Consider the following 14420-nt stretch of genomic DNA (forward strand, 5'->3'; position numbering starts at 1 on the left):
TACTGTGTTTTGAGGCATTTTCCCAAAAACCAGCTTCCACCTGAATTGAGAAAAACCAACAAACCAGCTTCATTTTAAGTCAGTAGTGTGTATGCAGCCCACATACAGAAGCACAGGTTATTTTAGACATTTCTGCACCTGAGGCAAAATATGTCAAAATTATATACCTTCCTGCTATTTATTTTTTTAAGTTAAGGTTCATGGGAAAGTCAGCCCTGTGACTGCAATTCCTTGTGAAGTGTTTCTCTGCTGCTCTCGTGAAGAGGACAGAATATCTCAGAGTTCTTTGAAGTTCTCTTGTTGCAGCCTGGCATTGAATGAAATTCATTGTGAGAGTCAAATTTCAGCTGGAGAAACTCTTGTGAGGAATGTACATGAAAAGGATTCTGCATGCATACGGCCTAGGACCCTCGTACCTACGGGACTGCCTCTCCTGGTATGCCCCACGGAGGACCTTAAGGTCTGCAAATAATAACACCCTGAAGATCCCAGGCCCCAAGGAGATTAGACTTGCCTCGACCAGAGCCAGGGCCTTTTCGGCTGTGGCCCCGGCCTGGTGGAATGCTCTCTCACAAGAGACCAGGGCCCTGCGGGATTTGACATCTTTCCGCAGGGCCTGCAAGATGGAGCTGTTCCGCCAGGCCTTTGGTCGGGGTTCAGTCTCATTCTTTTCTTTCTGTATAAGAACAAGCATTAAAGAGGCCTCCTAGTCCGCTCACAGGTCCTTTATAAGAGCAGTGGTAACAGTTGACCCTGGAGAATGTTAACCACTCTCAATTTTGCCAGTGGACTGCCATCTGTCCAGATTTTAATTTGCTCTGAACTAATTTTAAGATGTATTTTAACTAACTGATTGCCTGTTTTTATGTTCTTATGTTCTGAAACTGCCTTAGTTTCATGATGTTAGCCACTGTGAGCCTGGCTCTGGCTGGAGGGGTGGGGTACAAATTATTATTATTATTATTATTATTATTATTATTATTATTCAAGGAGGAAACAATAAAAAAGGCAGGAAGCAGACCTGGATCCTTGTGAAAGTGCAGCTAGCATCTATATTTGGCTCATGCTCAGCCAGGTGGCGGCTAGGCAGAGCTTTTATGGCGAGATCTACAATTCCTACACTCAGCTGACAGCATTACAGCTCAAAACAAATTAAGGTTCAGAAAACTGCTTATGAAGCAAAAACAAACCAACAAACAAAAAACACATTTGCCTGAAGTTAGAACCACCTGAAAAGAGGAAGCGCGCATATATATATATATATATATATATATATATATATGCAGGTTTTGGTGTCCTCGGGTGTCTTCCCGTGTAAAAGTTGGGGTGTCTAGGCGACGTTTCGACGAGGTCTCACTCGTCATCTTCAGGCTGGTGCTTTCGGCTTCTTGTTACTGGAACAGAGCGGGATCTCAATGTTTGAGTTCCTATAAATACTGTAGAGGGGGTGTGGTGTCTAGCCTCCAATGTTCTGGGCAGAGAGGAAGTTCCCAGGCTAGTGTGCCTTTTCTTCTTTTGTTCCTTAATTACTTGAGAGATACCTTGAGTGATTTCTTGAGTGATATCCTGAGTACCACTTAGGTGGGTCATTAGGTGTGGATTAGTTGCTAAAGTCTTTGTGTCTTGACCTCTTGAACTTTGTGAAGAGTTTTCCTGAGAAGATGGCTGTATTGCACTTAGTTGTGCTTTGGCTTGGCTTCGTGTATAGGGGCGAGCTGTGGTTTTGTGGCTTGTGTCAGCCAGATCTGTGTAGGGATTGCAGGGGGGTGCAGCATCCGGAGGTGCCACCATGGATTGGCTACTGGATGGTGTCAGTAATTCATCTGTGGAGAGGGTCTGGGTTTGGGTCTGGTGTGGTTGATAGGTGTTGGCGTTCTGTGTGCCTCTGGATCTGGTGTCAGTTTTTGTGGAGAGGGCTAATTTCCAGATGTCTGGCAAGCGGGATGTGTCGTCACGCTTGTTCATGTTGTGAGGGTGTTTCTCTATCTCGATGGCTTCCATGATTATTCTCTTGTGGTGATGTTCCGTGTTAAAGAGCAATTTGGAATCTGCAAAATTAATTTCGTGTCCTGTTTCTTTCATGTGTTGGAAAAGAGAGGAAGTTTTTTCTTCTTTTTTGACGGCATTCTTGTGTTCTGCGATACGTGCATTTATTCGTCTGTTTGTTTGTCCAATGTACGTGGCTGGGCAGACTTTGCAGGGTATTTCATAGATCCCTTGGTTTTCCAACTGGATTTTATCCTTGGGGTTTCTGAGGATCACCGGTCATCGCAAACCTGTACATGGAACACTTTGAAACCAATGCTTTAGACAAGTCAGAACACAAACCCAAACTTTGGCTCAGATATGTTGACGACACCTTTGTAATTTGGCCACACGGGAAGGAAAAACTGGATAGCTTCCTCACACATCTCAACAACTTACACCCCAAAATACAATTCACTATGGAAATAGAAGCCAACAACCAACTTCCCTTCCTTGACGTCCTAATCTACAAAAAACCTGATGGCTCCCTAGGACACACTATCTACCAGAAAAAAACACACACCAACCGCTACTTACATGCACAATCACACCACCACCCTGCACAAATAAACTCCGTAGCCAAGACTCTCATCTCCAGAACCAAACGCCTGGCTGACAAAGACCACTTGACAACTGAGTTACAGAATCTCTCAAATGTGTTAATTGCCAATGGATACCAGCAAAACAGGATTACGAAGCTAATCCAAAAGGAAACACCCCCCAAAAACCAAGACACAGAAGAAAACAATGGCATGGCCCTCCTTCCTTATATCAAGGGCACTACAGATAAAATTAGCAAAATCCTCCATAAACACAATATCAAAACAGCCTTTTGCACCAACCAAAAAATAGCCAATATCCTCAGAAACCCCAAGGATAAAATCCAGTTGGAAAACCAAGGGATCTATGAAATACCCTGCAAAGTCTGCCCAGCCACGTACATTGGACAAACAAACAGACGAATAAATGCACGTATCGCAGAACACAAGAATGCCGTCAAAAAAGAAGAAAAAACTTCCTCTCTTTTCCAACACATGAAAGAAACAGGACACGAAATTAATTTTGCAGATTCCAAATTGCTCTTTAACACGGAACATCACCACAAGAGAATAATCATGGAAGCCATCGAGATAGAGAAACACCCTCACAACATGAACAAGCGTGACGACACATCCCGCTTGCCAGACATCTGGAAATTAGCCCTCTCCACAAAAACTGACACCAGATCCAGAGGCACACAGAACGCCAACACCTATCAACCACACCAGACCCAAACCCAGACCCTCTCCACAGATGAATTACTGACACCATCCAGTAGCCAATCCATGGTGGCACCTCCGGATGCTGCACCCCCCTGCAATCCCTACACAGATCTGGCTGACACAAGCCACAAAACCACAGCTCGCCCCTATACACGAAGCCAAGCCAAAGCACAACTAAGTGCAATACAGCCATCTTCTCAGGAAAACTCTTCACAAAGTTCAAGAGGTCAAGACACAAAGACTTTAGCAACTAATCCACACCTAATGACCCACCTAAGTGGTACTCAGGATATCACTCAAGAAATCACTCAAGGTATCTCTCAAGTAATTAAGGAACAAAAGAAGAAAAGGCACACTAGCCTGGGAACTTCCTCTCTGCCCAGAACATTGGAGGCTAGACACCACACCCCCTCTACAGTATTTATAGGAACTCAAACATTGAGATCCCGCTCTGTTCCAGTAACAAGAAGCCGAAAGCACCAGCCTGAAGATGACGAGTGAGACCTCGTCGAAACGTCGCCTAGACACCCCAACTTTTACACGGGAAGACACCCGAGGACACCAAAACCTGCATTCCTGTACCCGTGAAAATCTACGAAAGCAAATATATATATATATATATATATATATATATATATTTGCTCAGATTATATGAAAGAGTGCCCTTCCCCACATAATATCACATGCAATCATGTGATTCTTTGTACCTAGGAAATTCAAGGCAGTATACATAGCTCCCTCTCCTTTCCAATGTTATTCATCACAACAGTCCTGCAAAGTAGGCAAGGCTGAGAGCTAAGGTTGCCTAGTAAGTTTCATGGAAATTTGAACCTGGGTCTTCTCAATCCTAGCCTGGCACCTTAACCATTACACTACACTGCCTCTACAAAAACAATAGGAAAACAATGCTTTGAAATACCAGTTTCACATTGTATCATATTTTATGCCATTTTAACTTTATTTTCTACCTGTCTTTACACCTCATATGATTTCTTCATTTGTGAATGGTTCAACAAGAGAGAGAAACCATTCAACTACTGATAAAAGTGCCCTTTAAAAATTGGATGGGTTTTTCTGTTGTTTTTGTGTGTGTGAACAGCCTCTTCTAGCAATATGTAATGACTAAAGACTATTTTCATATCAATGATTTTTTTACTGCATCTTGTTAACTCTGCCTTCCCTTTTTCCTTATACACCAGAGTGCCTTATTTAATTCCTTGGCTCTATCAAACCCAGTGTTTATATACTTGTGAATACAAACATGAACAACATGAGAGGGGTAAGCTGTGATTTTGTTTTGGTATCTTTTTCCTTGTTTGTACTGGTTGTTATACACTGAATAATTTAAAAAGAAGAAAAAGAAATAAAAAATATAAACATGAGGCATGGTAAGTGTAAAGAACTGTATACTTGCTCTGCATTGGAAAGGAAAGGTCAATGTTATGTGGATATTTTGTCTACTTTGTATTTGTAACCCTCGTTAAGTTATGTTAAGTATAATGTGAATGCCTAAATGTGTATTGGTGAAAAGGTTTAACATGGGGTTTTTCCACAGAGCTATATTAAAGCCAAGGAGAGCACTCTGAGCTATTGCTGAGTTGATAACTAACTGATTGTTGTTCTCCAGTAGCTAACCTTTGAAGGTGGTGAAGGTATTGGGTTGCAAATCTCTATTTTAAAGGGAGTTGCCTTCATGCCTTTTGTCTCAGGGCTCTGAGAAATAAGGACATGTAAAAGACCCTCCCTGACTGAGAGAGAGAAAACAGCCCCAGGGTAAAAATAGATGCTGTAGGAAGAGATAGACCTCTGCTTCTAGGTCTGTGGGAATTACCCGTATTTTTCGCTCTATAAGACGCACCAGACCACAAGACGCACCTAGTTTTTGGAGGAGGAAAACAAGAAGAAAAAAATTCTGAATCTCAGAAGCCAGAACAGCAAGAGGGATCGCTGCGCAGTGAAAGCAGCAATCCCTCTTGCTGTTCTGGCTTCTGGGATAGCTGCGCAGCCTGCATTCACTCCATATGACGCACACACATTTCCCCTTACTTTTTAGGAGGGAAAAAGTGAGTCTTATAGAGCAAAAAATAAGGTATTTCACATTTTGTAAGATGCTGAGCCTCTGCTAGACAGCGCAAGATCTTGTATAGATATTTTGGACGTATCATTTGATGTTTCTGTTTTGTTTTGAAGAGTTCTGCTAGTCAAATTTGAACAATATTTTTATTAGACTTCCTTTCTTCCTCAAACTTGGTGGAGCAGGGGAATGCTGTGGAAATAGTGTATGTAAGGGGTTTATAAGCAGAGGTTGGATGGCCAACTGTCATGCATGCTTTAGCTGAGATTCCTGCATTGCAAGGGGTTTGGACTAGATGACTCTTGGGGTTCTTTCCAACTCTGTAATTCCTTCCTTCCTTCCTTCCTTCCTTCCTTCCTTCCTTCCTTCCTTCCTTCCTTCTACTTTCAATATTCCCTCTCTTTTCCTTTCTCTTTCCTTTTCTCCTTTATCCCTTCTCTACGTCTCTATCCCTTTCTATTCTCTTTTTCTTTTCTTTTCTTTTCGGTTTGTGTTTTTATTTAGGTTAATGTTTTAATTTTGATAAAAAAGAGATAACAGTAATAATTTGAGAAAAGCTGCTTTATAAAATTCACCCGAAAAAACTTTGCATATGTGCCTACAGATGAATAAAGTACAGTTCCTCAACAAGCATACCTGCGTGATACATGTGCTTGCACACACACACACACACACACACACACACTTCCCACATTCACACTTGTGTCAATCTTCTCACTTAGCCTCCTTGCAGGACATCCATTGCCCATAGGGACCACAAAGGATTATCACTGGGACCATAAAATGTAGGTGCTATGCCAGTCTTTGCCAAGCTGGTGCCCACCAGGAGTTTGGGAGTTGTAGTCCGAAAACCCCGGAGAGCACAGGCTTGGCGAAAGATGAGCTGTGTTGAAAACTGAAGAGTGGCCTATTAACCAGATACCAGATTTTCTTGAGTTTCTCTAATGCATTTCTCTATGTAAATAAAAGGCTTCCTAAACCAAAGTGTTAGCATTCACTTTTGTGAAATGATCTTTTACAGCAGGGCTTTGATGTTTACCTTTGAATATTAATGCAAAACCACACAGATTTTATTATAGGGCTGAGGGAGATGTTTATGGAAAAGCTTATACAGTGTTTTGATAGCACTCGAGTTGGAAGAAGCAAATTGAATACAGAACGGAGGGGAGAAAAAAAAATATCCCTTGATTGGTTCATTGTCAGTTTTTCTGTTGATGCTCAGTCTATTGCCAGCTGGAGCCTGGATTATCGCAACATGAGGCACAACAGGGTGATGCAATTAGTGTGAGGGAAGCTGTTACTTTCAACAGACGATCTTTCAGTGTGCGAGTCTGTTAATTCAAATGGCAGCGAGTGAGCTGGATCCAGTCTCGACAGTGGCACTGTCTGCCATGTGTTTACTGTGGTTCATCTATAGGCAATATGGTTTGGCAACTGCATGTGAAATGAGAAAATGTTCACATAAAATTGCAGTTGGCAGACTGGATATGTTCATTCTAAGTCTACAGGGGGTAATCTCAGACCCTCCAAGCATCCTTAATTTCCAGGGACACTCCCAGATTTACAGAAGCCATCCCAGTTTCTGATTTGATCCCAGAATCTCCCTCCTTTTCTTAGGATGTCCCTATTTTTATTGGAGAAATGTTGGAGGGTAGGGAGTTATGTGACCCCCAAGCCAAGGAGATACGTAACCTTTAGAAGACACTTGAAGGCAGCCTTGTTTAGGGAGGTTTTTTAATGTTTAATGTTTTATCATGTTTTATATATTTTGGAAGCCTCCCAGAGTGGCTGGGGTAACCCAATCAGATGGCTGGGGTATTATTATTATTATTATTATTATTATTATTATTATTATTATTAAATAGGACGTCCCTATTTTTATGGGGGAAATGTTGGAGAGTATGTCATTGGGTATACCCTGGGGCCTAGAGATCTCAGGTGCAGATCCAAAAACCTGGGTTAATTTCAGAACATTCAGTGGATCAGATAATTCTGGATCAGATATGGGGAACCTGCCCATTGCCAGTTGGCTGGTTATTGCCAAAAACTGCTTTTGTGTGATAGGCTTTATGGATTGTTTCCCATTTATATGGTGTGGAACATTGCCCAGTAGCACAGAACTTCCCCCAGAGTTGCTTATAGGGAGGTCCATGGGATAAGGGTTATGTGATAAGCAATGACTTCCTGCTATATCAATGCCTGCTGCTGGAACTTGTAAATGAGGCCTAGTTCCTTGTGTACTGCAATTGGAAATCACAGTCCACTGTATAATAAATCTTCCAAGGTACCATTTACTACATGATAATGTGTGTTTACTGCATTGTGGATGACTTGCAGTTTAATAATAAGCAGCCCATTCAACAGCAGGCACTTTTGAGCCAACAAAAATATATCTGGCCAGTGTTTTTTTTAAATTACATCTGGTCAGCTGGTATACAAGATCCTGGATGGCTAGTTTGTAAAGCCCTATTTGGTGATAACAGTTCCACTGGCAAAAGCACTTTTTATTAGCTTCGGTTCAGAAAGCCAAAAACATTTCAAAAATCTAATTAGTTTTACTTGGGAAAACCCTCAGAACCTGCTGCACTTAAAATTTCTTAGCAAATGCTCTACACACACACACACACACACACACACACACAATCACACACACAATAATAATAATAATAATAAGCAATAACAACTCTGCAAATTCCTCTTAAAAGGAACCCCCACAGTAAGTATATTAAAAGATTACTTAAAAGGTATTAACTGATATGAGGACAATAGATTATGCTAAGATTCTTTGATGCACAGAACCAACAGCATAGAGTTGACTGATAGGATTTCCCAAATGCACTGCAAGCAGGCACTGTGATAGCTAAAAGCTGTTCTGTGTTAATAGCTCTCGAAATCGCAATAAGCATGTGGAATCCTCATTGGGTACAGGAGCACATGGCAACAAGCCTCCTTGCCAGTGCAGGCCACTAATACCCATTGAATTTTCCTTCCCCACTAGACCTTGCTTATTCACTTCAATGGAGAGGAATCTCCCTGTGGAAAGAGATGAGATATGTGGAGCTGAAGAGAATAGGAAGCCCAGGCTGAACTTTGCACCAGAAGTCCTTGGTCTCACTTAGCCGAATGAATGGGAGGGACCCCAAATTGCAGAAGGGCTGGCTTACCACATTTTGAAGTAAGTTACCACATTACCATAAAAAAGATGTCCCTTTCCACAAGACCACTAAGTGCAAAGTCTAAAATTATCTAAATGTACCACAAGGATGTGTTCTCAGCAATAGAGAAGAACAGCTAAGACCAGTCGTATGATGGAATATCATGCTTGTAGCAAGTGCAATCCCCAGAGTAAGGAAGTTACTTTGAATTCCACAAATATCTACAACTTAACAATAGCACTGGGATTCCAACAAGGAGACACTTGATCTGATTTATTTATTTTTTAGGCTCATGGCCCTCACTAATTTCCAATAAGGTTGTATCTGGCTTCAACTTCAGACCCTCATCATGTCAGATCACGCTCTGTTTGCTGAAGCCTCCCAGGTATTCACTATTCAGAAACAAAAAGCAGGTTCCAAACAGTCTTCAACTACTCATGGCTAACTTTCCAAATTGATTTCAATGGGACTTAACTGCAGTCCAAAGCGTTAGCAATGTTTTGGACCATATGCAAATTTATACAGCTGAATGGTGCAACCCAATGCATATTTATGCAAGAGTTAATCACGCTGGGTTTGATGGTGTTTACTCTCAGGTAAGTGCACAAGATTGCAGCCTCAATAGACAAATGAATTTCTTGATTAAATGCCCATTTCCCTGCAATCCTAAGCACACTTATCAGAGAGCAAGTCCCGCTGACCTCAGTGGGACTTACGTCTCAGCAGACATGCACAGATAAACTGTACTGTTAGCATCTATGACAACCTTCATTTTTATGTGCTTTAATTTGTCCCAAGTGGTAAGTTACAAACAGAAATTATTAAGAAAATTGAAGGGTTGGTGGCAAAATAGAGTTTAGTATATTCACAAATGGAAGAGAGGGTGTGAATCAAATAAAGGGTGGTGGTGGGGAATACATAAATACTTTACTCAGAAGTGGTAAAGACCCAACTTTCAACCATTTGAGTATCGGTTCTCATACGAAAACACTTTTCCGCCTCGCAGGAACGGTATACGCCTTCCCTGCAATTCCAACCAGGGAAGGTGTTGACTAGAGAAAGAGAGATGGAAATGAAATCTAAATTGTTCCTTGCCTACCCTTTCACCTGGTGGGCCAGGGGGTCCGTCACTGCCAGCCGTGCCCTGGAAAAGAGCAAATCGTTCAGAGATGAAATGCACGCTTTCATTAAGAGGAAGAGCTAGACGTGAAATTGCTTCCTCGATTCGGTCAAGTTACCTTGGGGCCAGGTTTCCCAGTTGGGCCTCTCGGGCCTCTTGACCCACGTGGTCCCTATTGAGTCACAAAAGATATGCAATTCGTTATTTTTTATTATCGTGTGCTACAGTGGCAAAGGATATAAAGGCAACCTTCTGAATATGGCCAGGATAGCAATTAATATGGAAATGCATGAGATAACATTAAAGGGGAGGTGTAGGGAAAATGCATAGTACGTACAGTTGGTCCTCGCTGCCCCCTTGGGCCAGGTTTTCCGTGCAAGCCCTGCCAAAGAGAGTTCACACAAATTAATCTTATCATTCGATGGAGGGGTGTTTTGGTTTTTTGGTCGAGAAGGTGGTTTTGCTGCTTCAAAAGGGCACAGCAGAACTCTACTACAGGATCAAAAGCTACACAGGACATCTGACGACTTGCCTTGCATTTTAAGTTTTTATAAATAGCTTCTTCAAATATTTATCTCTCTTCTTAAAGGGCAGAATTACAAGTCATAAGGGAAACACTCCGCAACCCAGGCTTGTCTTGCAATGCTCACATGGGAGCAGGGAGCAGGAGAAATTGAGTATATTGCAGCGAGTGCTTAACCCTTCCCCTTCTCCCCTGTAACCCACCCCCTGCCTCCACAGCCTGAGCACTCTTGGGGCAACAGGAGGGGCAGCAGGGAGAGGTGAAGGAGTTTAACTCTTTCTCTCCTTGCCATAGGCCCAGGAAAACCACATATTGGAAGCTGCTGTTTGCGTTTCATAGTTGTAAATCTATTCACTGCAGTAATCAATTGGGGGGGGAGTATTGTAAGGAAGCTTGTGAGAACGCTAGAAATACAATTGTCTCTCATCAGTTTCAGATTTAAACTGGTGAATCTGCACGCCTGTTTTTCTGCTTCATAAAATGTAGTGGTCGGCAGAGTAATAATATACATTACTTCAGTTTTACTTAATGGCACACTAAGCTGCCATCAAGCACAGCTTCCAAGCCATCCTTTCCCCTTTGATAACTTCATCACATTTCAACTACAAGTGATCAGCCACGTCCAGTTGAGCTTTATAGATAGTGATGCAGTGACCTTCTAGAGCTTGCAGACTCTGCATTATAAATTCCACCCACCAGCTTCAAATAAACAAAGCAGCTATGTCTTGACTTTCTACATCCATTTAAATATGTATTCTTCAGCATCCTTGCTGTTGATTTGCTGCTTCAACCAGAAATTGTTTTGGGGTGGTTTGGTTCTGTATATGAAAAGAGTCCTGGGGAATTAGAATGCCAGAGAAATTCCCCTGAGGATAGATTGCAGTCTAGCTGGATAATTCACAGAATATAGGAAGAAATCTCTCTTGTTTTCTCCCTTCCTCCCCCACTGTATAAGTATACAGTATTCTTACCAGACCCAGATGCTTAAGCGAAAAGGTGATGGCATCCCACCCGGCATATGATGGCATATGATCCCATGTTCAAGTGCCTCTGGTGAAATTGTCAAAGCTTTATTTATTTCCTTCTTTACTTATACTTTTCCACCAGACAATGGGCTGCTTCCCAGATTTCTATTCATCATTAGATGACTGCAGCATCTTGTGGGGACTTGATTGAGTGGAGGCGATCATCACAGGCATAATGACACCTTCATTTTGCTTCCCTGTCACTTCAGACATAACGCTTTTTCAACTGAGTCAGGGCCAAACAGGATGTGGAAATAAATGCATCTTTGCATTAACTGCATTTTTTCTTTTTTAAAAGTAAAATAAAATAGGATGAGCTGGTGTCAGGGATTGGCTGGATGAGGAAGAATGGTGGAGGCCAAGAGCCCCCCAGGGAAAACACAGAAGGTGATGACTTAGATTCTGGATCCTGGTGGTGGGATACCAGCCACACCTCAGAGGAGGGGACAAGCTGGAAGCTACTAAAAGGGGGAAGCTTGAAGGATCACAAAGAAGCAGAAGCAGGCAAGTGGCCCAGCACAGGGCAGGGAGGGGAGGTTTCCAGTTTGGATACAGGCTCCAACGGAGACAACAGAGGAGAACCAGACTCTACATCTCTCCCGCATCTCCGTCATGACAGTTTCTCTGCCGAAGGTTCTCTGGCCCCAATTGTTCCTACAATGCGAAGGATTGATACATATTGCCAAGCAATGAGCCAGACAGGCACAGAGAGAGGCTTTCTGGGGCTCCCTGTAGCAGAAGATTACAGGGGAGGAGCCCTGACTCAGAAAACTAGAGAGCAAAGGAGGGGATGCAAGCCAGTTTGAGGAACTTCTTCATTTGGGGGTGTGGCGTTTGCCTCCTAGGTGGGTCACAAGGAAAGGGTTAAAAATGAGTGTGATGTGATTGGCCAGTGGAAACTGATAGGAGGAGTTAGAGTGAGAGTCGGTGTTGTGTGAAAGTTAGTTGAGAGTTGGGAGTTGAAGAAGGAAGAGGGAGGTTAAGTCTGTGGGTTGGTCGAGTTGTGAAGTGAGGGAGTGAGAGGAATTGTTAGGTGGAGTCAGATAGATAGTTGGAATGATCAGTTTGAAGTTGTTAGGAACGCATAGAATAGTTACAGAACTAGGATTAAGAAACTGCTAAGAAAAATTAACTGAAACCATAAGCTTGTTCATGCCTATAAATAAACTTGATTGTTTGTTAATGTTAACAACTGTCTGGACTCCGTGTGTACCCGTGAGAAACGGGTTGGTGGCAGTGAAGAAAGCAATCACAGTGGTGGCACAGGGTCAATAGACCGTCAAATGCCTGGGGGCCCTGTGTGATCGCCATGGGGGCTTTGCCTTTCATTGAATCATAGAACTGTAGAGTTGGAAGGGACCCTGAGGACCATGTAGTCCACCCCCTGCAATGCAGGAATATGCAGTTGTCTGCAACCTTGGCATTATCAGTACCATGCTCTAACCTTTCCTTAATAACGAAACTAACTGCAAGTTAGCCTCAAGTCTCTCTCTCTCTGGGATTTCCCCAAAAGCAAATACCAGTTTCATAGAAGGGGCTTTCAGCAAGGGAAGAAAGTGTTAAACTGATGTGATCCTCATGTGATCTGCAGCCTCCAGATGATATTACTTTCATTTTTCTTTTAAAAAATCTCTTCATTAAATATAAAGACATATTTAACAACATGCATTTTGACCCTCAGATTACATCTTATTTATCCGCCGTTGGGCAAGTATAGGAAAAATATATCCATTGATGTAGGTACTGTGTGAACATTGCCAGCAGCTTGTAGCTACATCTCAGTGTTTCACTGAACACTTGCGAATAACAGAATTAATGGGGAGCCACTGCTGCTATGGAGCTGCACGTTATTCTGATAATGGGAAGCTGGTGAATAGATTTCCTTGTGGGGAAATTACTATTTAATCTTGTTGAGCAATAGTCTTCTTATTCTTTATTTCTTTTGGTTGCTATCAAGAATGTACAATGTTCTTACTGCATTAGCAGTTAAATTCCCAATCCTGCCTGTCCTTTGAATTCACTTAGCAATGAGTTCCACATATTAATAAAACACATTAAGAAGAATATTATATCATACCCTTGCACCTTTCTCTCCGTTGGAACCCGGAAATCCAGGGAACCCAGTTGAGCCCTGTAAGGGGGGAGGACACACAGTTATATGGTTTACTCAAAGCCTACTTAGATATTTAATAAACTTCTAAGTTGTTTTTTTATGGGGGAGGGTGCACCCGCCCCCTCAAGTGCTTTAGATATTAAATGTCCGTATCCTTCAAAGCAGTATTTAAAGCCAACATAAAGCACGCAATAACAATAACTGGGTGTATGGCCCATTATCACAAAACCATTTCTACAACACAGGTCATAACTAACTCCTAAAGTCCATGGTGAAAAGCTGAGTCTTTCAGGCCCATGCCGAGGGATCAGCCTTGCCTGGTCTCACTCAGAATCATATTACACAACTGTAGGATCAACAGAGAAAAGGCCCATTTCTGCATGCCCACCAACCAGAAAGAATAGCAACAGATGAATCATTGACACACTATGAATTACAGTAGTTTATAAAATATTTTTCCTAGACATCACACAAAACAGCAACATGAAAGTGTGTTGCAATATAACACATTATTCTATTCAGTTGAAGCAATTGATATGGAAATGGTTATTATTAGATGGCGGTCTGGTAGCTTACCAAAATGCTTCATGTCCGGAATGCATTAAAACATCAAGAGTGGTACAGTTAAAAACAACAACAACACCCCAAGCAACCTTACGACAAGCAGAGGGTGGGATTCATTGCTGTGCTTTTCCAATCTTTCCATCTGCCCAAGCACTAAAGCTTGCCAGATGGAATGACCACTCTCCTCTATTCTCCCATGTGCTCAGAGCCAACTTCCCTAGGTGAAGGGAATAAGAAGGGGAGAGGGTCTGTTGCACTGGTGGAAGTCCTTGAGCAGGGCTTCTAGTGACAGGGCTCATTAGGTCAATCCTGCCCCAAGTCACTGGGTGATATCTAGCTGAGGACACCCTCCAGAAGAATGGACTTCTGCTAGCACCACACAACTTCTCTTTCCATCCTCTGTGCATCATCGAAATCTGCTCCAGAGAGCTGAGATATCATCTGGAGCAGGTTTGGCGAGGGGGCAGAGGAGTGGAAGTTCCATTCCCTGAGTTGAGTTCCAGTCACACAACATTATATATCACATATTATCAAGTGGAAACAAGACCTACAGAATTCT

At 42.3% G+C, this 14420-nt stretch overlaps 1 protein-coding gene across 4 annotated transcripts in view; it reads right to left on the minus strand.

Annotated features, from left to right (window-relative positions):
* COL11A1 (collagen type XI alpha 1 chain) overlaps positions 1-14420 on the minus strand; it is a 258210-nt gene that overhangs the window by 87568 nt on the left and 156222 nt on the right. For all 4 annotated transcript variants that reach the window (XM_083743153.1, XM_083743154.1, XM_083743152.1 and 1 more), the window contains 4 exons: positions 13262-13315; positions 9974-10018; positions 9755-9808; positions 9616-9660 (listed from right to left, as the gene is read on the minus strand). In XM_083743153.1, coding sequence (XP_083599279.1) covers positions 9616-9660; positions 9755-9808; positions 9974-10018; positions 13262-13315 — 198 coding nt within the window. The remainder of the gene's footprint in view (positions 1-9615; positions 9661-9754; positions 9809-9973; positions 10019-13261; positions 13316-14420) is intronic.

Source organism: Podarcis gaigeae (assembly GCF_964106915.1).
Source record: "Podarcis gaigeae genome assembly, chromosome: 6".
In the NCBI taxonomy this organism is placed as follows: domain Eukaryota; kingdom Metazoa; phylum Chordata; class Lepidosauria; order Squamata; family Lacertidae; genus Podarcis; species Podarcis gaigeae.